The sequence below is a fragment of the Agelaius phoeniceus genome, chromosome 13 (genome assembly GCF_051311805.1).
Source record: "Agelaius phoeniceus isolate bAgePho1 chromosome 13, bAgePho1.hap1, whole genome shotgun sequence".
NCBI lineage: Eukaryota > Metazoa > Chordata > Aves > Passeriformes > Icteridae > Agelaius > Agelaius phoeniceus.
The window spans coordinates 3,336,967-3,357,800 of NC_135277.1; the positions used below are offsets into that span (position 1 = coordinate 3,336,967).

Consider the following 20,834-nt stretch of genomic DNA (forward strand, 5'->3'; position numbering starts at 1 on the left):
CCTGATCAGATTTGCCTTGCTGTGATTCTGTTAACAGTCAGGGCTCACACTGGTCAGTCAGCTTGGTTCTGGCCTCACACATGGTGAGCCACAGTAAATGTGCTGCAGGACTCCTCCAGTGAGGCCGTGGTGTCTTTGACTGGTAAGCAATGCATTATTTATATTAGGAAAGAAGCTGGAGTGTGAAACCAGAGTCCCAGGGTGCCTACTCTGAGTAAACATTGAATGAAAGGAGTTGAAGAGCTGACAGTCTGAGCTGTCCTTGCTTGCCTTTGTGGAATCTCATTGTCTTCAGGAGGAGAATGTGATGAACTGAAAGGCTGAAGTTTCCCGTGGGGTTGGGATGAAGGAGTGACTGTGGTGGTAACAGCACAAAGGGAAACTGAGTCCTGCTCATCCATAATGGCTCTGCTGGCTTTGCAAAGGGTAACAGGCAGCGTCTGTTTGTGGCTTCTGATAAAATGGACATTTATGTCTCAGGGAGCACACAGGGCAGTGGGTTTGCAGGGCAGTGCAGTGTCATTTTGACATTGCTACTTCTAATCTGAGAGCTTTTCTTATCAACTCTTTGTTCAAGATCAGTTCATGTAAGAATAGAACTTCCCAAGGCAGAATATTTCAAGAGACTGATTACCTGCTTCTAATTCCACGTGAATTCTGAATAGCAGGTAAGATTAGATGGTCACAAATGAAATGTAAACTATTGATTCAGTTTGCACTGGTGTTTAGTACAAACACACACTGCTCTGTCCCATTTTTTTTCTGTTTAAACGAGGGGGACTGTTCATTAGTGAAAAGAATCAGCATGGCATTGCATTTACTGCTTGTTTAGGAAAACCTGGTCCCTTTGATGTAGCTGGAGACCCTTGAACTTCAGAAAAGAATGTGTTAGCATGCGAGGGTATGCCTTAGTCCTGCAGGTCATTTAATCATTTTCTCAAGTGAGTCATTGTAAGGTAAAGTAGATGCTGAGAAAAGTTCTGCATTGCCAATTAAAACAGGCTCCAAAGGTGTTGCTGGTTTCATTCTACCAGAAACTCATCACTGAGAGGCCAGGAGGGGTTGCCTGTGTACCTTGAGGCCAGATCCCAAGCTAATATAAACTGGCAAAGCTCTTTTGCTTTATACCAATAAAGGTATTCCTTTCAGGCTCAATTCCTTTATGCTTGTGACTTTTAAAAGAATTTCTGTTAGGAAAATAGGAATGATTCAGAAATGGGTAGATTTCCACACATGTAAGGATTGAATGAATTTCAGAAGAAACCTGTAAATAACTTGAGGTGTGAGTTCTGATTCGTTCTTTATAGAGAACAAGTTTTATCTGCCTCAAACCCCCTGTGAAATAAAGCTGAGTAAAGATTGGCAGCCTCAGCATTTGTCTTAGGCAAGACATCTTCCATGAGATCAGGTTTAAGATAAAGTTAAGGACAGGAATGTACTAATTAGTAAGTGCTACCCTTGATTTTTGCCAACAAAACCTCACTTTCAACATAAAAATAATTGAAGCTAATCAGAAAGCTAAAGCATTTCTTATATTAACAACTCTAGACTAAACACTAGGCTTTTCTGGAAGGGATAAAATCAGGGATCCTAAAGCACTTGCAAAGTCAGGAAGATGATTTGTTTTCAGCCTTTTGAGATGGAACACCTGATGTGGCAACCAGGGGGCCATTCAGGAAGCTGCCAGATCCCATCCCACAGAAACAGAGGAGAAACCCAAAAAGGACCCAGCTTTGAGTGTCAGCACTGAGGCAGTCACAAGGCAGACAAGCTGCAAGAAACCTTGGAAATCTGCCTGGTCTCCCTTAGAAAAGTTATCAGGATTGCTGTGTGACCACGGACCTTCAAACTGGCATTTTGGGGCAAACTTTGTTCTGGAAGGTTCCTGACAAGCTCACATCCTTTACTTCATGGTGCTGAGCCCTTCTTTTCCTGACTTTTAGGAATACAATCTTTAGATGGGCTTATTTGCATTGGAGAAATACTGCTGGAACTTTCATCCTAGCATGTGAGGAGTTTTCTCTGTGTAGAAACAACATGGGTAAAATATTTGGAGTGAAACCCAGGCTGCATTGAAGTCAATGGCAACACTCCCATTCACTTCAGTGGAGCAGGAATTTCACTCTTTACTGTTTTGAAGTTAGAGTTACTAATAGACTGTTAGATTATTCCTGTGTGCATCAAACAAAATGTGCTTGATGTTAATGTTTCTGCAGTGTTCAAAAACCACAAAGGTTTAAAAACAAGAATAACTATGAACTTCTGAGTCTAAAAATTACATTGAATGTAGTTTTGCTAGAAATAATAATAATAATGTCCCTGGAGATAAACCTAAAATAATAGACTCCACCATATAATCTTCACTGTAAGCTAAAAATAGCAGAGATGGTGGTTCAATCTAAGCCATAATTATCAAAGTGCTGAAGTGGGTTTTGGTTCACTGCTACTAGAAATGGATGTCGTGTTTGGGCTCTGAACAGTCAAGTCCCACAACTGGGGAGGAGCAAAGCCAAGAGCACAGTCAGAAAGCAAACAGGAGCCTCAGATTTGTAGGGAAATAGCACGGATTAAACAGTGCATATTTAAAGGGACTGCTCCTGGCTTGCTCTAAACAGCCAGCTGGAGACCCAGCAAGTTCTGTATTTTCAGCCCCAAATTGGGGATATTTTGCTAGAAGGTGACACTGGCCATAGAAGGCACCTTTCTTCTGAAAGGTCCATTTCACTTTGGAATTGAAGGGGGAATGTTACAGAGTAATAACTCTTTGAAAACAGTATGATTCTGGAAGAGGGTTTTAATGTTCATTTTGAAGTAGAATGGAAAATCTTTAACTCACTTTCACTGCCAGGCAGGATGGTGTGATGGGCTGAGTGTAGGACTGAGTGTGGCAGGTGACCTTGGTCACACCTTTTTCCCTGTTCACAAAGTTTTACCTGCAGCAGAGGAGTCTCACCTTCCCTGCAGCAGGGATTTATTCTCAACCTGCTGTAGCAGCCAATGGTGAAGACTCCCCTGATGATAGAAGGGTCCTGAGGGGGAAGTTGGATGGAGGTTGAAGTAACAGGTTTCTGTTTCTGAGTGCCTTTGGAAATCCTCACTGAATGTGTTTGAATTCCTCCATGTGTTTATCCAACACAATCTGCTGTTTGTTTAGATGGTTTGTTTTGCTGAGTAGGTCCCATTCTGTCCTTGCTGACATGGGCATGGGGCAGTCCTGGTGCTTGTTTGGACAGTGCTTGCAGAAATGGGGCTTGGCTTTGCCTCAGGCTCCAGTCTAAATGCTTCTGTTACAGAGTCAGAGCCTAATTTAGGTTGGAAGGGCCACTGGAGATCATCTGATCCAACCCACGACTCAAACTAGGATCAGCCTCAAAGTTAGATGATTGCACAATACCACTAATTTAGAAAAATGTGTTTCCTAACAGTATATTCCAAATTCACACTGATGCAAGAACAAAGTAGGCTCATCTCTAGATCATTCTCTCAGTGTAATTGTAGGGATCCTATCCACTAGATTTGGCAAAGCAATCCAAAATTTTCAGTAAATATTCCAGCAGATACCCTTCTCTGAGCTACATCACTTCTCCAGGTTCACTGCTCATAAGCCCTGGGAGGAAAGTCCATAAGAAACACATTTAAAAATTTCAAACACACAAATACCAAACACTTCGTGAAATTAAGGCAATGGATAAATTAAAGGAACCTCTAATTCATTTATTTAACAGGTGCCCAGGGCAGTGCATGGCTGATTGTGTGTTGTATGTGCAGCCTGTTGTCCAGCTGTTAATCCCTGAGAGTGTCATTGCTGAGGGCAGTGGGAAATGAAAACCTACATCATAACTTGATAGGTTCTTTCTCTTGTCTTGTTCTAATCCAACAGCATGGGGATGAGCCACGATGATGATCATCAGCCCTGTGCTGGGAGGTCTCACATCATGTCTGGAGAATGGGTCAAGGGTAGGAACCCAAGTGACCTTTCCTGGTCTTCCTGCAGTCGAGACGACCTCGAAAACTTCCTAAAGTAAGGATTGTGCTGAGTGTCAAAAATCCTACCAGGCAAGAATCCACTCTGTTGCTTTAAAGTGAAGTATTAACAATGTTCCTTTTAAAGAAGTGTACCTGTGTGATTAGGGTATGCAAATTTGAACCTGTCTCCATTGCAATAGCACCTTGAAACTGAGGATTGAAGAGAGGCAGAAGAATTATGTGCAATTGTTAATGTGCTGATAACATCTCTTAAAAAATCCTATATCACCTTTCTTTTACAGAAAATGCCCTTCAATTTTGCAATGACAGAAATCTGTGTGTAGGTGGCTTGCAGGAATCTCTGCTTAAAGATACTGTGGTTTTTACTGTCTTGTTATTAAATAGCTTTTATTTTATTGAAACTTGACTTTGCCTGGAGGTGATTGTGAGGTGTTTTCTCACTCCTCAATGAGTGTTGGTCTAAAACAGTTCACTATAAACTTTTTTCCCACTGCATCCATCTTTCAGCTCATCATATCCAGTGGTTCAGGAAGGATTTCTGTCCTGCTGCTTGTTAAATCTCACAAACTACAGGAAGCACTAGAATTATCTGAACTCTGCAGTTCTAATCTTAAACGTACAGTGCAGCTCTCTGCCAAACAGTGCCTGGCACAGTGCTTTGTGCTAGGAGTGGGTTAGGCATGGAAAATTTCCCACTCTGGGGGTTAGAGGTGGGAAAGAAAGGAAAATAATGAAAGAAAATGGGATATTTAATGCCACGTTAAAGGCATGAATTAGAAAAAGAAGTTGCATCTGAATTCATCTGGTTGTATCTGGTCCCTGGTATGACTCAACAATTTGTAAAAGATTGTTGTGAAAGCGAAGAGAAAAATCTTCTTTTTATGCCTGTGATGGATAAGAAAAAATGTCAGAATTCAGCTGGGGTGATTGAGGTGAGACATGATGGCAGACTTTCTAGCTGGTATTTCAAGGCAAGTGAAGCTTTGGGCTGGATTGCCTGAGGGCCAAATTGAGTCTCCTTCAGATTTCTAGGAAAGGTTTAGACGGAGGTTTAACCCAGAATGTTGTGAATGTTGGTTTAGACAAAAGTTTAACCCAGAATGTTGTGAATGTTATCTCTCCTGCCTTAAGGCCTGGGGCCGCAGGTGACTTCCCAAGGCCCTTTATATCCATAGCTCTCAACGATTCAGAAGACTTCCAGGGAAAATCCCACAGTTTCACACTGTTAAAGAGAGGACAGGGCTCCTCTGTAGCAGGGACCTAACACTGCAGTTCAGAGGGGTTTTCCCTAAGGACATTTTTCCTTCCTGCCCAGGTCCAAGGTGAGCACCTGCCTGCTGCTGACTGACCCCCGCAGCCAATATTCCGTGCGGCTCCCTCACAAGCTGCCCGGGATGCACTACAGCGCCGACGAGCAGTGCCAGATCCTTTTTGGCACCAACGCCACCTTCTGTAAGGATATGGAGGTAAGAGCTCGTGGGTTGTAGCTGGAAACAAGGTGGGAAGTGGAAATAAAGCTGCCAAGCCCTGGGGAGGAGAAAAGGAATCTGTATTTCCCTCAGGCTCAGCGCTGGTGGTGGAAAATCAAACGGCCTCGAGCTCCCTGTCAGCCGCTCCTGGTTAGGCCTCATCCTTCTTTCCCCTTGGTAATCTCCCAGAGCGGACTCAGAAAATCTGGTGTTTGCACGTTGTTCCCTTTTGAGATTGTTTTGCTGAAATGCTCTGTAGAGATTGTTTTCCTGGAAGTTCAGCTGAGGTGAAAGTCTCTCCTCACAAGAGTGTTTGGCGACTTCCACAGAGTCAGCTTAGATGGCTGGCTGGGCGTTCACAGACTTCACCTTCAGACCACCGCAGTGTTCTTAGGAGCTGACTCCTAACTAACTCTGTGCTGAGGAAATATTGGTGTCTGCTTCTTTCATGAAGCCTTACCAAATTCTGTGCAGAATCCTGTGTGTTTTCTAAGCAACATGATGTTTAATCAGGATTTGGGTGCAGTGTGGGCTATCATGGGGTTGGTTGGCAAAATGGGAATATTGACTGTTGCTGTCTCTAGGAGCAGGTTGTGTTTGAGATGAGGCTGTTGGACTCATCTCTGGAATTTAGACAGCCAAGCTTTTCGTAAGGTATTACACATAATCAGATCTTTTAATTCTGAGCAGATCTTATCCCCTGCTTTAGACAGGGAGTGGGGTAGTGCCTGCTTCCAGCATGGCCTTGGAGATATTAAAAAAAAAGTCATGAAGCTGTGTTGGGTCACCAGCACCAGCTGGCAGCATCCCCTCCTGTACAGACAGGCAAAAAGCAGACAGGTCCCTCATTCCCACTCTGAACAAGCTTGAGATCTTAAATCAGTGTTAAGAAAGAAAATAATAATCAGAGATAACTGGGGCTTTTAAGTGCCAAATTGCTAAAACTGTGGAACACGTGCAAGTCCTGGGAAAATGCTCTTAGTTTCATGTTAGCTGTTTTATTTATTTTGGACTTGGAAACTAGCTAATATAAAACAAAGGAAAAGAATCTGGACAGGTTGTATTTCCCAGCTCCATCAAGAAAATGCAGACCACCAGGACTACTGTACTGGAAGCAAAGTGTTAGAATATAGGTCTGTAAAGAAAACCTCAGATCTACCCAGCATGACTCAAGTTCTTCCACTTGTGTGGGTGTCACCCAGCTGGGCTGCTCTTGGAAGAGATTTTTGCTATTTCCCTTGTTGTGATAAAAAAACCATTTTGTTTCTGGATATTCCAGTGCCTGATGAGAATGTCAGCCTGCTGGTAGGTGGTCAGCATTTCTCACACAGGAGTTGCATGTCCAGTCTGGAATTGCTTCAGGGACTTGTTGTTTGCCAGAATAATGTGCCAAGAGGCACCATTCTCTGTAAGATACAGACAGCAGGTGTTTGTGTCTCCCAAGATTTTTCACCAGTCTAATTATTTGACACTTTAGAACCCAATGAAAAATGTGCTCTTTTCCTCCATCTCTCCTTTCTCCCGAAAGAGAAGCATATTTTGTGAGGACATTAGTGCTTCCTGATGAAAAGCCTGGTAGAACTTCAGCAGATGAAAACTAATTTGCAGTCCCTTATTTAGAATTATTTCTGTTGCAGATGTGCATTAAGAATTAGCATTCACCCTGTGAAGCTCTGGATCAGTTATGTCACATGCCATTAGTTTAAGCTTGTGTTTACATCCTGTTATGCTACTCTGAATTGGTGTGTGATAGCAAGGAAAGGAAATTCTTTAGAGGAAATGATCACTTTTGATTTTTAAACCTCTGAAATTTGTGTTCATTTCACCTTTGTGTTCCTCAGGCCTCATCTGCAGAATACTTGTATCATAAGTCTCAAAGCTGTCTACAAAAATATGAACCAAAAAAAAAATTGGCACTGGTCACTGGCATTAGCTGTAGAAATTATTGGCAAATACAGCTGTCTCCTCTTTTAGCCAATGGTAATGTGGTATTTTTAATTCAATAAAGTATTAAAAAAATCCAAATGTAAAAGCAATAAACATTTGACAGTAAATATTTGTTACGAAAAGGAAATAAGCTTCAGGAAATGAGCCTGCTCAATCTTTTTATGATTACATGAGTCTGCTGCCTATTTTCTTATATAATAAGAGAGTTACATTACAATATTTCTTTGGAGATAGTTGAGCTGCATAATTATATCAGGCAAACTAGAGGCCCTATATTCAAAAATGTCATGCAATTTGGTTTAGAGCAAACTTGAGAGGTTAGATAATTCCAAAATTTCAACATTTTTGAGAAACACAGAAATTTCTGTGCAGTAAGCTCTCTCCTTTAACAGCATCAAAGCCCCATTTTTTGAAGGAATGTGATCTTTGCTTTCACAGGGAGTCAGGTCCCTCAATGCTTGGCAGTGGCTGGGCCTCCCACACCAGTCCAACAGGATAGTTAATCCATGAATATTCACCCATATCTGAACTTTTGAGATTGCATCCCCAAAGTTCTTCTTCCATTTTGTTTTTAAGGATAACTCAGATGCATTAGAACAAAACTGTAGCTCTCTGTTTGCCAAACCAGCTATCCTGCAGCTATTCTGCTCCAAATTTACAGAACAGAAATTAAAACATATGAGCAAGGCTCAGCTTTACATACACCAAACCTCTACATTCCTTTCTCCTTTCCTTCTACATTTTAATATACTAAAAGAATGAGTTTATGATGGTCACATGATGCACAGTCTGTTGTAATCTATGACCTCCAAGATGTGTAATTCAGGATCTGTAACCTCAGTGTTGGGTAGGGTTTTCTAGTGCATGTCACCTCTTTAGGAGCTGTGAATCAGGCTTCTAGCCTGGGCTCCTGTTAGGCCAGGGAACAAGTGTGCAAGGCCAGGCTGGACAGGCTTTGGGCACCCTGGGGTAGAGGAAGGTGTCCCTGCCCATGGCAGGGAGTGGAACTGGATGAGCTCTAAGGATCCTTCCAGCCCAAACCATTCTATGGTTCTGTGATTAATGAGTCTCTCAAGACCCCTCAGTAGATCCTCCTTCATATCCAAGTTAGAGAGTTTTCTCCTGGAATACACAAAGGGATCAAAGTGTTTTCTGTTCATCTTTCCCAGTGCAATGTCAGGCATTATCTGATCCATGCAAGTGCTTCTCCAGCAGGCTGTACCAGTGTCTGCCATGGCAGGCATGCTGCCTGGCTCCAGCTGGGAAGCTGCACGGTGTTGGAAATGAGCTCTTTGGTGAGCTTTGGCCCACCTAGGAGGTTACACAGTGGCCTTTATTTTGAGGCAGACAAGTTGCTTTTAGAGAACTGAATGTGTCATTCTCAAGCTCTGAGCAGCATCACAATAATTGCAGGAAAAGCTGGTCAGAAATGCACCTGTGACGCTGCACAGGGCGTTATCAGTGCACCCCACACACACAGATCCCGGGGGGCTCTGGCTGCTCAGTGCTGCTGTGAGCCCAGGGCTAGCATGGGAGCAGTTGTGCAAATTACAGGCAATTCAACCTGTCTGACCTCTGTCCTTCAGCTCCACACTGGGCTATGAATCAACCATTGTGAATTCATTTGACCCCTCCAAGAGAGGAAGCAGAGAGCTCCAACCCCAGCCAGGAGATGATGCCTGAGAGCAGGAGTTAACCCTTTGCTGCCCCTGTGTTTATTCCAAGAGGAATAGCACAAGTGGTTTCTGCTCTTTCAGGGAGCAGAAATTCATCAAAACAAATTTCTCCCCCAGAAATTCATCAAAACACATCTGAAACTCACATGGAAACATTCTGCGTGTTTAATCTTTATTTTTCAGGCTGGCACGCCTACCAACAGAGGCTTTTGCACTGAAATCATGTTTATGGGGAAAAAAATGTGATTTCTATCTCATGTATCCATTTGGCTTTTTGTTTTTTAAGCCTTTTGGCTTATTTATTATTAACACATTTTTGCGGATTTTTATGTAACCGTTATCATCCACATTGTTTTGAGTCAAAACTGGGCTGAGGCTGGAGTGGCACTTGGAAGGAGATTAGCATTGCTACCAAGAGATTTTTTTTTTTTTTTCTGACAAGGGACACTGTCAACTCAGATGTAGCTGGGAATGTGAATTTTGACATAGCACTGTTTTTAGAAATACTAAACCAGCTAGAACTGGCTCCACTGTTTTTTTTAGATTCAGGTTGTTTTTTAACGAATTTAGGTATTTTCCAGTATCTGCAAGCTACAGAACAAAAGGGCAAAGTTGATTGCAAGCCAAAGGAGACAAAGTAGACTTCGTGGCTAATGTGGAAAAAGAGAGGCACCAAAAACAAAGTAAAGAAAAACTAGCAATTGTAAAGATCAAGTGGATTTAATGTTCTCCTTCAGTTTACATATTTACTGGTGTGGTGGTGAGTATAATTCAGCAATTGTAGGTCTCTCTGTGGTCTTGAGCTTGCAAAGAGGCTGCTGGAGTGGCCTTTTGGGCTCTGTGCATGGGAATCAATGGGCCTCTGTTTGCCTTTTCTCTGCAGGGCCATTTGTGAGATGCAGACCATGATAGTGAGCCCTATTATTTAGTAATGTATAGAATATTTACAAGAACGTGGTAATTAGATTGAAAACTGGTTTATGCTGAAAATAATAGGTTGCATTATCATTTTCTGTACAACCAGGGACTTTGTCTACATAGTAATACTAATAAATCTGCAAGAGGATGGGTTGGGTTTTTCTTGAGGCTTGCAGGATAGAAGCCTGGCAATTCTAAAATAAAATTAGCTGATTTTTCTTTTTTCTGAGAAGTAAAGGTAACAATTAACTTAATTGCCATTCTTTATAGTTTTCCTCATGTAGATTGTCAGAATTCAGACTATTTTCACATTGCCTGTTTCTATGAAGCTGAAGTGTCTTATTTCACTGCTTCTGTATGTTGCAAAAATACCTTTTTCTCTTGATTTTCAGTGGAAATACTTTTTGTTTAAGAGAGAGAGAGAACGAGAGAGAAGCAGAGTTCCTGCCTGGGCAGCACAGCCCAGTTTACAATTATTGGAATGCTTCAGAAATTTTTGTACGTGTTTCAGTTTGGAAGATGGTCAAAACACATTCTGGTGCAGTGGTTTAAAGAAAAATAAAAAGAGAGAAGGGAACCAAAATAAAATTATAAAAATACAATGTGGAAATTTCAGAATATAAACATAATAAACTCTTAACAATAGTAGGGAGAGCCTATTAAGAATTAAACACTTGAGCTTGGCAAGTTTTCATTTCTTATTAAGACAAGGGGAGGGAGAAAGAATTAGTGTAGCCTTGTGATGTGGCATCTACAGCTAAAGCCTAAACTTTACAAAATTAGCCAGAATACGACTGAGTATCAGCCTGAAAATAGTGTATAACTAGCTTGCAGGGCATTCAGACTTCTCCCACTGGCTGCTGGGAACTTCCCATCTGCAAAACACTTCAAGAGAAACTCCATAATTTTCACAACCACATCTGAATGGTGTATGTACAAATCTATATTTATTTTTTGTCCCTAGCTTCTCTTTTCCCATGGCCAAGAAACACAATCCATGATTTCATTCTTTTAATTTTCCTATTTTTCTTTGTTAAGGGACAATTCTGCCTGTTGTTCAAAACAAATCAATATTTTTTATATCTGGCAGTCAGGTATTAAGGCCTGAGGAGTAGACTGGGAGCTGTTGAGTGAACATTACTCTTAAGAACAGCTCTTTTAGACACTGGTAATAAGTCACAGTACAAAATTCCAGTCATTTAATTCAAAGACTCTGCTCCAGTGCTTTATTCCATGGGCCTCTACTTCTAGGTTTGACCATATAAAGACACTTCTATGATTTTTCCAGCTGATGTGACACATTTGTGTTGTGTTCCCTCATTTAAGATGCTAAAACCTGGGCTCAGCAAAGCTGAAGAGCTCACACAAGTGAGAGTTGTGTTGGTAGGAAAGTACATCAAACTTCTCCTTTCCTCCTTGGATTTTTCCATGTCTGTGAGTCCCTTGTCTATGAGCTGGTGATTTGAGTGCCCTGAAGGCACTGGATAGATTTGTATTCAGCATAATGTTTTGCCATAAAATTAGCCTGTGGTCTTATGAATGCTCTCTTTCCAATCTCTTTCTTTTGACTATTAATTTAATTCCAGGTACATGGGAAAAATTAAATAAAACTGCTGTTTTGCAAAGAAATATTTTAGACTGTGAAGGTTTTTAGTTTTCCTTGAGAGCACCAGAGACGGCTGAAAGCAGAGTTTTCCTGTTTCATTGTTTGCTTCCCAATGTACAGTTAAAAAAAAACCACAGAAAGTGTTTCTATTCCTTTGTGCCTTCCTTGCAGTCTGGGAGTCTTCCACTGCTTGTCTGGCACTATCTTGGAATATCAGCTCTAGACACAGGTCAGCAGTTTGGCCACTGAGACATGGATCTGAGTTTCACAATTATCTTGTCTGGGTTAACGTGGCTCCTTTCCAAAAGTGCCTTCCAGTTTTACAGGATTTGAGTTTGGAACACTTCTCATCTCATTTTCAGCAGCAAGAAGCTCCATCAAACAATGCTGCTCACCTCCCTTGTGATTGCTGTGGGTTGTTCAGGCACCCAGAATTAAAGACAGTGATGGTGTAGAAGTTGGGGGCATTGTTTTTGTCACCTTGTGTAGAGTTGCTGCTCAGAAGCATCCTGTGAGACTCTGAGAACATTTGCATTGTGCTTTGAACAGGAAAGCAAGAGTAAATTGTGTGTTTATTTTACCTAATAGATGTTAATTAGGATCTCATTCATAAGTACATTTTCTCTCCTGCTTAGCAATATGCTGAGCCTTTACCTTGGCAAAATAAGAGAGTTCTGATACTTCATTGAAAGTCAGCCTATTTAGAAGCAAGCCTGTGTGTTATGAGGTCTCTTTCTCCTCTCCCTTAAGGATATTTACGTTTCCTAAGTTCTTATTCATAGTCCCCTCATTTTGACAGAAAAATTGGTTTCTGGTGGTTTAATTCCGCTGCTAGAAAGAAGAGGCAGCAGAAACAAATTCATCTCTAGGAGAAATAAGTGTTTCTTTCCTTGGATGCAGACAAGGTAAAGGAGTGAATGTGCAGGGAATGAACAAGCTTCTGTAGCGTTGCTCCATGGTGGGAGGGACATCTTTATTCATTGGATTCTCCTTATACTTTGGAGGTTTGGGAGCTCCCCTTGCAGGTAACAATCTGAGGTTTGAGCTGGGGGAGTGTTGTGAGCCCTCATGAGGTCATGGGGCAGGATCACGCAGATTTTAGCAGCAGTGGTGATGCAATAGCTACCCCAGCAAGAGCTCCAGACTTGCTGCCTGTGGACCAGGAGCTGGCTGGAGTGACTTTCCCATTCCTCATTTCCAGCTGCAGCACTGAGCTAAGGAACCTCCAACAGATCCCTGCACTGAGCTGCGCCTGAGCTCTGCAGCCTGGGAGTCTGGGTGGGGATGGAGTCCCAGGGAAAGGAGCACCATCCTGGGAAAGTGTGAGAAGCTGGGAAAGCTGGGAAGGGCCAGAGCCAGAGCCTGGCTTCAGCTGCAGCAGTGACACAGGAGCCTGTGGCTATGACACTGAGCAGAGAGCTCTGAGCAGCTCTGGTTCAGCTCATCCCCCAGCAGACTTTCAGCAAGACATTTAATCCCTTTCTGTTCCTCATCTTTCCACCTAGAACAGAGTGATAAAACTTCCTTTATCCCCAAGCTCCCAGGAGTCTGTTTAGATGGTGAGATCTTTGAGGGAGAGAAAACACCTGGCACAGTGAGGCCCCTTTGTCAAATGGATACCATTATAATCCCTGTAATCGGACGCGCCGCTCACCTGCCCAGCACATCTCTCCCAGCTTGGGAGTTTCCAGATCCTGACCTCTCCCAGGACTGCTTCCTAACAGCTGTGCAGACAAGCTTTCCTATCTCCCAGGAGGTTTTGAATGTCTAAAATTTGCACCTTCATAACAATTTCATTTTATTTCAGTTTCTAATTTTTTTTTTTTTGCTAAATAAATTCCTTAAGGGTTCAGTTGAAAAAGCATTTCTTTTTTTCTTTTAGTAATTCTAGTAATTTAAAATTTTTATTGAAACACTACTTCTCAACAGCCATCTCGCTTTTTAAAATTTTATTTTTGTCTTGGAAATATTTCAAACTGGGAGCTGATCCAAAGATGACCTTTCCCCACAGACAGTTTCAACAAATCAATATTTTTCCAGTGCGAAATATCTGTCATTGGAAAATCCTCCCTGGCACTTTTTGAACGCTGTAGGGAATGCTTTGCAGGCAGGGACCTGCCATCTGAAAGCTGGTTGCTGAATGCAGAATTAGCACTAATACAGTTCTTTTGATGGCTTCTTCTGTATCAGTATAAGCTCTGAGCTGCCACTCATTTACAACTTCCTTTCAAGTCCTGCCATTTCTCACTTGGATATTTCCCCACAAAGCTGGCTGTTTAACCATTAAAAAATCACTGACTGCTTTGCTGTTTAATGGGGAGTTTTGTTTGGGTTCCTATTGTAGCTGAGGAGGATACATGATCTCTTTTGAACAGAGCTATTAACATGATAAAACGTCTTGGGAACATACAATCCCAAAGCTGATGGTTTCATCTTTGCTGGAGTATCTGAACACTGTTAAATGCAGGGGACTGGGCTAACCAGGGCCTGGGCTTTGCAGTGGTGTGGCACCAAAACACAGAGCTCAGCACCATTACCAGATTTTTCTGTAACTGTTTCCTGAAATATGCTTTGCATTTAGGATTCTGAATCAAACACAGGGATGCTATAAAAATCCAATGTTTTCCATACCTCGAAGATGGGAGATTTCAGAAAGGTTGGTGCTGCTGAGAGAGGTATTTCCTTTATTTATCTCCCTACAATTATGTGTGTGTATACATGAATATATGGGCATAGGCACACACATATATATGCACACACCACACCCACATGTATGTGAATATTTCCACCCTCTGTACCCTACTCTGGGCTGTTTTGCAGGTGCAAACACACATATTTGAGGTGATCTCTGCCCATTGCTTCCCCATGCCATTGCTCATACTTGAGTGTGTGACCTGGCTTTATCACCTTCCATGTTCTTGTGGGCTATGGAGGGATTCTGGTTACCAGCCAAAATTGTAAAAAAATTTCATTTTTACGACTTTGTTTCTACCACCACCCACTCTGTCTTCCCAGTTTTACATCCAAGAGCAGAAATTAACCCTAATTTACATGCAGTTTATGATCCAGGGACCTGAAGCTGAACAAACACTGGTCTTGCTTAATGCACAGATATTTAGCAATGGTGCTCATATATGTCTAGAACAACTCCTTCAGGGATGTAGTGAATTCCATCACATCTTCTGCCAGGATGTCCCTCTGACAGAAAGCAGAAGCAGAGGGTTTCCTTCTGGGGGCAAAATTTCTGTCTGGGTCATTCAAGAGATCTGGCTGGAGTGTTTCTCCTCACATTCTGCTCTGAAGCTTTGTGGTTATATGTAAGAGAGGGGTTGAAGACTGGAAAAGTGGAAATACTTGCTGTCTGCATCTTTCATTTCCAAAGCTTCCCTTCATTTTACGTACCAACATTGTCCCCAGGCACAGTTTGGACGGAGGTTTTGCTGGTAGTGCCTTCACACTGTGGTTTATGGCCTAGATTTGTGTTCTTCCTGTAAAGCTTATGCATGGTTAATTGATGTACTTCTTGATTTTAGTCCTCTCCAGAAGTCAGGGGGTGGAGAATCTGGGAGTCATGAGGTAGAACAATGAATTTCTCAGTAAGCTCTGAAATCTCTGCCTTGTCAATGCTTCTGCCTCTCTGTACCTATCAGTAAATTATATTATTGATAGGTAATTTTATTATCAATAAAACGGTGTGTGATGTCCTTATGGCTAATTGGTGTTTAAGTGCTTTCAGAGCTGTGGGTAAACCACTAATTAGTCACAGTCATTTAGTCAAAATTACTAAAGACTGATATTTTCCCATATGCTCTATTTGTTCAGAGAAAATGTCTTGAAAATTCATTGATTTAGGTTTCCCTGGAGTATTTGCTGTTGTGTTTGTTTGACATTGACTTTCTGCATTGTGGTTAATACAGATGCTGAATTGTGCTGTCTGCTTCCAGTTTTTGTGAATGTTCTTTGGGTTTAAATAGCGAAAAATTCTCTTTCCAGAAAGAAATGTGGAAATGGAGCAGGATGCAGATACTGCTGTGAAAACTGTTTTGTTTCAGTATGTTCTACATCATCACTGGGACTGGGATTTATCTCATCTGCACCCTCTCTTGTACAGATCTATTTTATAGAGACATGGTGTGTTTTATAGAGACATACCAACATGCCTGTACACAAAGCACACATGCACCCACAGTCTCTTACATTACATTGGGGAAGAACCATGAGGCTGAAGCATGTTGACTCAACCATTTAATGAGGTGCAATAAATCTTGACAAGACCAGCTGGCACTAGAATCAGGTTTCTCATCTTTTTTACCATTACATTGAAATGTGAACAATAGTGGAAAGAAATGTAATTATTCTTTGTTGTTCTTCTGGTACTCAGCTATGTAGCACTGTATTGGAATCATCCCCTTCCATGGAATGCAAAGCATGGTGGATGCTGTGGAAAATGTTACTGATGCAAAGGTCCCTTTTCCTGGTGCTTTTTCTTAAATTCTGAAGATGTTTTGATCTGGCAGGTCACAGTTGTGGTCAGCACTGAGATCCCTGCAACACACACTGGCTGAGCAGAGCAGCAGCACTGGGGAATGATCCCCAGAATATTCCCAGTCTTTGACCCTGCCTGTCACCGAGCTCCTCCTTTGCTGTACAGCACACCATGACAGCCTTTCCTCTTTCTCATTCCACCTTCTCCCCAGGGGCATTGCTGGCTGATTATTGCTACCACCAGCTGCAGTTACTTCAGTTATTTTTTTAAAAAACAGTAGTAATTAAGTATCTTGGACATCTAAGCATTTGGCATGGTTCCAAAGCACCCAACGTGGCCTCCCATATAGGATTCCTTTTTAATGGACCAGATTTATTCTTGTGAAAAGAAATCTGTTCAAATAGCACACTTTTTGTTTGGGCTAGGTTTTGTTCCTGTCAGTGGCATCCGTCAATCTCTTTCATGTTTCCAGCCTCACCACTTAATGCCAATCAACCCTTAAAAAATAATTGCTCCCAAACCAACTGGATGCCTCTGGATTCACTTGAGAAAGACTGCCTGAGCTTTGAAGTGTATCCCATAATGATGGCTGGCATCTCCAAAAGCAATAACTGCACCTCCTTGCTTTGTGATTACAGCATTTGATGTGTGCTGGGCTCTGGTGCCTGGTGGAAGGAGACACATCCTGTAAGACAAAGTTGGACCCCCCTCTGGATGGCACCGAGTGTGGCGCAGACAAGGTAATCAGGATGCTCAGCAGCAGTCACTTCTTGTTTCCCAACATTGGGAAAAGTGTTTCCAAGATGTTCAGTATTTATAGCTGGTCGTGTTCTGCGTTGTATTTGAGGCAGAAAGTATGCAGAGCATTTAGTCTGACATTTGGGGAGGTGAGGAAAATGGGGAAGGAAAAAGAGGCTACTTAAAAACTTCATAGTTTCTACAAGTAGCTCAAGAGAACTGAGCTCAAATTCAGTGATGTTCTGTTCTTTTTGAGGTAATAATTGGCTGTATTTATTTATATATGTGTTTTTTGGAACTTTACTGGTTTGGTAACTCTCAGCCCCCTACTTACTGGTTTTGGACTCTAATTTTTTTTTTTTAATCTATGATATAGCTGGGGAGGTAAGAAAGGGTAAAATTAAGAAGCTGGCTGCTGAAATCAAGGATTGGAACCTTTTTTTGCCTGCAAATAAAGATAAACAATGTCAAGAAAAACTGGGTCCTGGAAACCATGACAAGGAAACTGAAAAAAAAGGTTTTTATGCCCATGTTTTTCTAACTGGAGGAGTCCTGGTGACTCTTTCATAAGGTTTCTTAGCTGTGCTCACTTTGTCACATCCTGGACAGGCAAAGTTTGCTGCTTGGTCAGGAGCCAGCACAACCTATTAGAACCAGAGGGGTTTGGGGCTTTAGCCAAGTTAAGTCCAAAATACTTCAATCATTTTGTACATACTGGGAGCAGTGCTGATGAAGGCATTGCTTTGGGGTATAATTTCTTGGACTCAGTTGCTGTGAATCGTGGGGCTTCAAGTCTTAGTGCTTAGATAATTATCTGTTTTATAAAGTAAGGGGCTCAATTCTGTGATTGCTTTTTTAATGACAGAACCCCCTTCAGGGGCTTGTTGAGAGTGACACTTAAATTTTTACATTTCACCCCCTCCCTTCCTCCTTCCCCTACTGCCACCTCACCAAAGCCTCGAATCCCTAGAAACTTAATTATGGACTTGTTGCAATCCCTCAGCCATCCTTTAAAGTCCACCTGTGCAAGGTCAGGGCTTCCTCCCAGGCCGTGCTAACATGGTTGCCTTGCAGTGGTGCCGAGCTGGGGAGTGTGTCAGTAAAACCCCCATCCCTGAGCACGTGGACGGCGACTGGAGCGTGTGGAGCCAGTGGAGCATGTGCAGCCGGACGTGCGGGACAGGCGTGCGCTTCAGGCAGCGGAAATGTGACAACCCCCCGTAAGTCCTCACACCATCCTGGCTCCTTCTGCCGTGCTGGCAGCCTTCTCCCTCTTGGGCAACCCTTGCTGCAAGAGTACAGGGGAGGCATGGGCAGCAGAGCTGGGCAGAAGCTCTGAGAAATTTCTGATTCACAAGCCGCAATGACCAGGTTGGAATCCTGGAGTGACTTGAAGTGGTTCTGTGGAAATGGCTTGAGGGGTCACCTTTGGAAGTTTCCCATTGCAGTGATTCAAAGGTGGATACAGTTGAATTAGATACATGTAGTTTGGCAGAAAAACTGATGCTGTGTTTCCCCTCCAGCACTACAGTGAATGAGGAGGGGCTGATCTGGATCTACAGACCAAAGTGAGCCGATGTGCCTTAGAGATCAGTTCTGCAGGAGTGCTTGCTCTGGGCTTGGGGAGCAGTGCAGTGGCTGACAATGATCAGTGTCCCAGCGCTGCCTTGGCAAAGCCCCTTGAGATGCTCACAGGTCAGGATGTGCTGCATAAGAACAGCGAGGTTTTCATGCATGCAGAGAGCCGTGGATGCTCTTCAGCTCCTGCACAGTGACTACAAACAAGTCCGTGCTCTCTGCATGGGCTTGGATTTTTTCTGATTCAGGATGAAATGTAGGTGTTGTCCTTCATCCCTTAGGTCATTTGAGGTCCATCTGGATGTCTCTTCATCATTTTGGAGTCCTGAAGAGGTTACAATTTAACTGCCATTTAACTGGCCACCCTGTTGTGTATATTATAACTTCACAGCCTTGGGAGCAGCCCTCCAAATGCAGTATCTCTGACTTTATTCAGATTTTAGGTTTTCTTCTACACATGAAGTACCCAAAGCTTTTCTTTTTAAATTGGGGCTGAAATTCTGCATAGCAACACAGTCACTTCAAAGACATGCCTAGATGATGGATAGGCCCACAATTGATGCTGTTGACCTGTAATTATGTGAAAAGGATATTTTTGTTTATTGCTCTCCTTATCTGAGCTGCAGTTGCATGTCTAGAATATCCAGGTTTGATTTTTACCAGCTCATTTTCCTGAAAAGGGGACTGAGCTGGTTTCTTTGCTGTCAGCTACAGTGCTGACCAAACCTAAATCCATTCATCATCGTTCATTAAATTACAGGAAATGCTCCTTCCAACACTGCACACTGATTTTAAAATTCTCTTGCTCATATACATTCTTGGCTGGAGATACACACGTGATCTTCTTTTGCTTCAAATTCCTGGCCTCAGCCCACTTCTGCAGCTGGTTTATTCACTGTCCAGAAATACTGGCTAAGGGATTTATCTTTTATTTTGTATATATTTGGTCTTGGGATTTTTTTTTTACAGGAATCTCTGCTTCTGCCAGCTGACTCTTGAGCCTGTGGGACTATCAGTATTTTTAAACCAGTTGCTTCACTGTTTGATTTGGTTTTTCCTCTCTGTAATTTCTTTGAACATTTACATGCATTGCCTCCCCATGGTTGTAAGGAATGTGTCATAAGCCAGTTTGCACGTGCAGAATTTTGAGTTATACTGCCTTGTGTTCCTGTCTAGGCTTTGGACTGAGGAGAAAACCTTGGCTTAAACAGAGCATCCCTTCTCCAGTCTCCCCTTGTCATGTAAAAGGGTCACAGCAGCATAAATGGACTTTGATTTCTTCAGTTCCCTTAGTTGGTGGATTCTCTTGCCATAAATACAGTGAAAAGTGGCTGCCTACCAGAATATCTCACACAGTCACTGTTTCAGACATGTGCCAGGAGGGGCTTGGATTGCCCTGTTTATTGGAAATCCCATGGTCAAGCTCATAAGTGCAAGGCTTGGGACCTGGAATTCCAGATTCCATGCTTACCTGTGGTTTTTTGTTTGTATTTCGTTTTATTTTGCAAAGAAAATACAGGCTATTGCTGAGAGTTTGAGTTTTCCTTCTTCTCTGGGGATTCATAAATAAAAACAGATAAGTTTTGCAGGTGCTTAATTCTGATGTTGCATTAGTGGCCCTTCCTGTATGTTTAAAAAACAAATGTGTGGAATGGCATGGATTTCATGGATGGAGGTTATCTGCAGCACAGGTTTGTTCTGGATACCATGCCAACAGTGCAGGTTATAGCAAGGAGGAGGAGGTGCTGATGGGATGTTTGAGGCAAGGGGCAAAGGAAGGGTGGGAGGGGGAAGATGGAACATTCCAGGTGTCTGGTGCTGACCCTGGTTTTGTTTCCCATTGCAGCCCGGGGCCGGGTGGGAAGAACTGCCGTGGGGCCAGCGTGGAGCACACGGTGTGTGAGAACCTGCCCTGCCCCAAAGGGGTGCCCAGCTTCAGGGACCAGCAGTGCCAGGCCCACGACAGGTACACCAACAAGAAGAAAAGCCTCCTGACAGCTGTCATCGTGGATGGTGAGTTTTTTCATCTCCCTCTGTAATTCCTCACTGTTCTTTTGCTGCAGTTTCTCATCTGCAGGGGTCCATTGGTGGTGAGAAGGCTGCAATAGACCCCCTTTAGCTACAGCTGAAAGACTAATTACAATTAATTGTTCTTGGTGCTGCCCCGCTGTTCCTTTAGCCTTCTTAATAGAACATACTGAGTTGTCAATGCTTTACTCATCTTTTTGAAATGTTGAGAGAGAAGTGCCTTAACTTGATTCCCAGTCTGAAATTCCCAGCTTTTTCAACATGAAAACATTCCAGTTAGTTTGGAACTGGAAAGAAAGGTGGATTCCCTGTGCCATATTTTAATTTATGTCACTTTGGGGCATCTCAGCATATGTGGTGAGATTACCTATCTCACCTCTATTCCTTTAACACTTCTTCTG

At 42.5% G+C, this 20,834-nt stretch overlaps 1 protein-coding gene across 1 annotated transcript in view; it reads left to right on the forward strand.

The window, feature by feature from the left end:
• Positions 1-20,834, forward strand: part of ADAMTS17 (ADAM metallopeptidase with thrombospondin type 1 motif 17) — a 156,048-nt gene that overhangs the window by 72,756 nt on the left and 62,458 nt on the right. Inside the window, exons 9-13 of the mRNA XM_077185551.1 lie at positions 3,881-4,021; positions 5,303-5,453; positions 16,728-16,829; positions 17,902-18,047; positions 20,252-20,418. Of these exons, the coding sequence (XP_077041666.1) occupies positions 3,881-4,021; positions 5,303-5,453; positions 16,728-16,829; positions 17,902-18,047; positions 20,252-20,418 (707 nt within the window). The remainder of the gene's footprint in view (positions 1-3,880; positions 4,022-5,302; positions 5,454-16,727; positions 16,830-17,901; positions 18,048-20,251; positions 20,419-20,834) is intronic.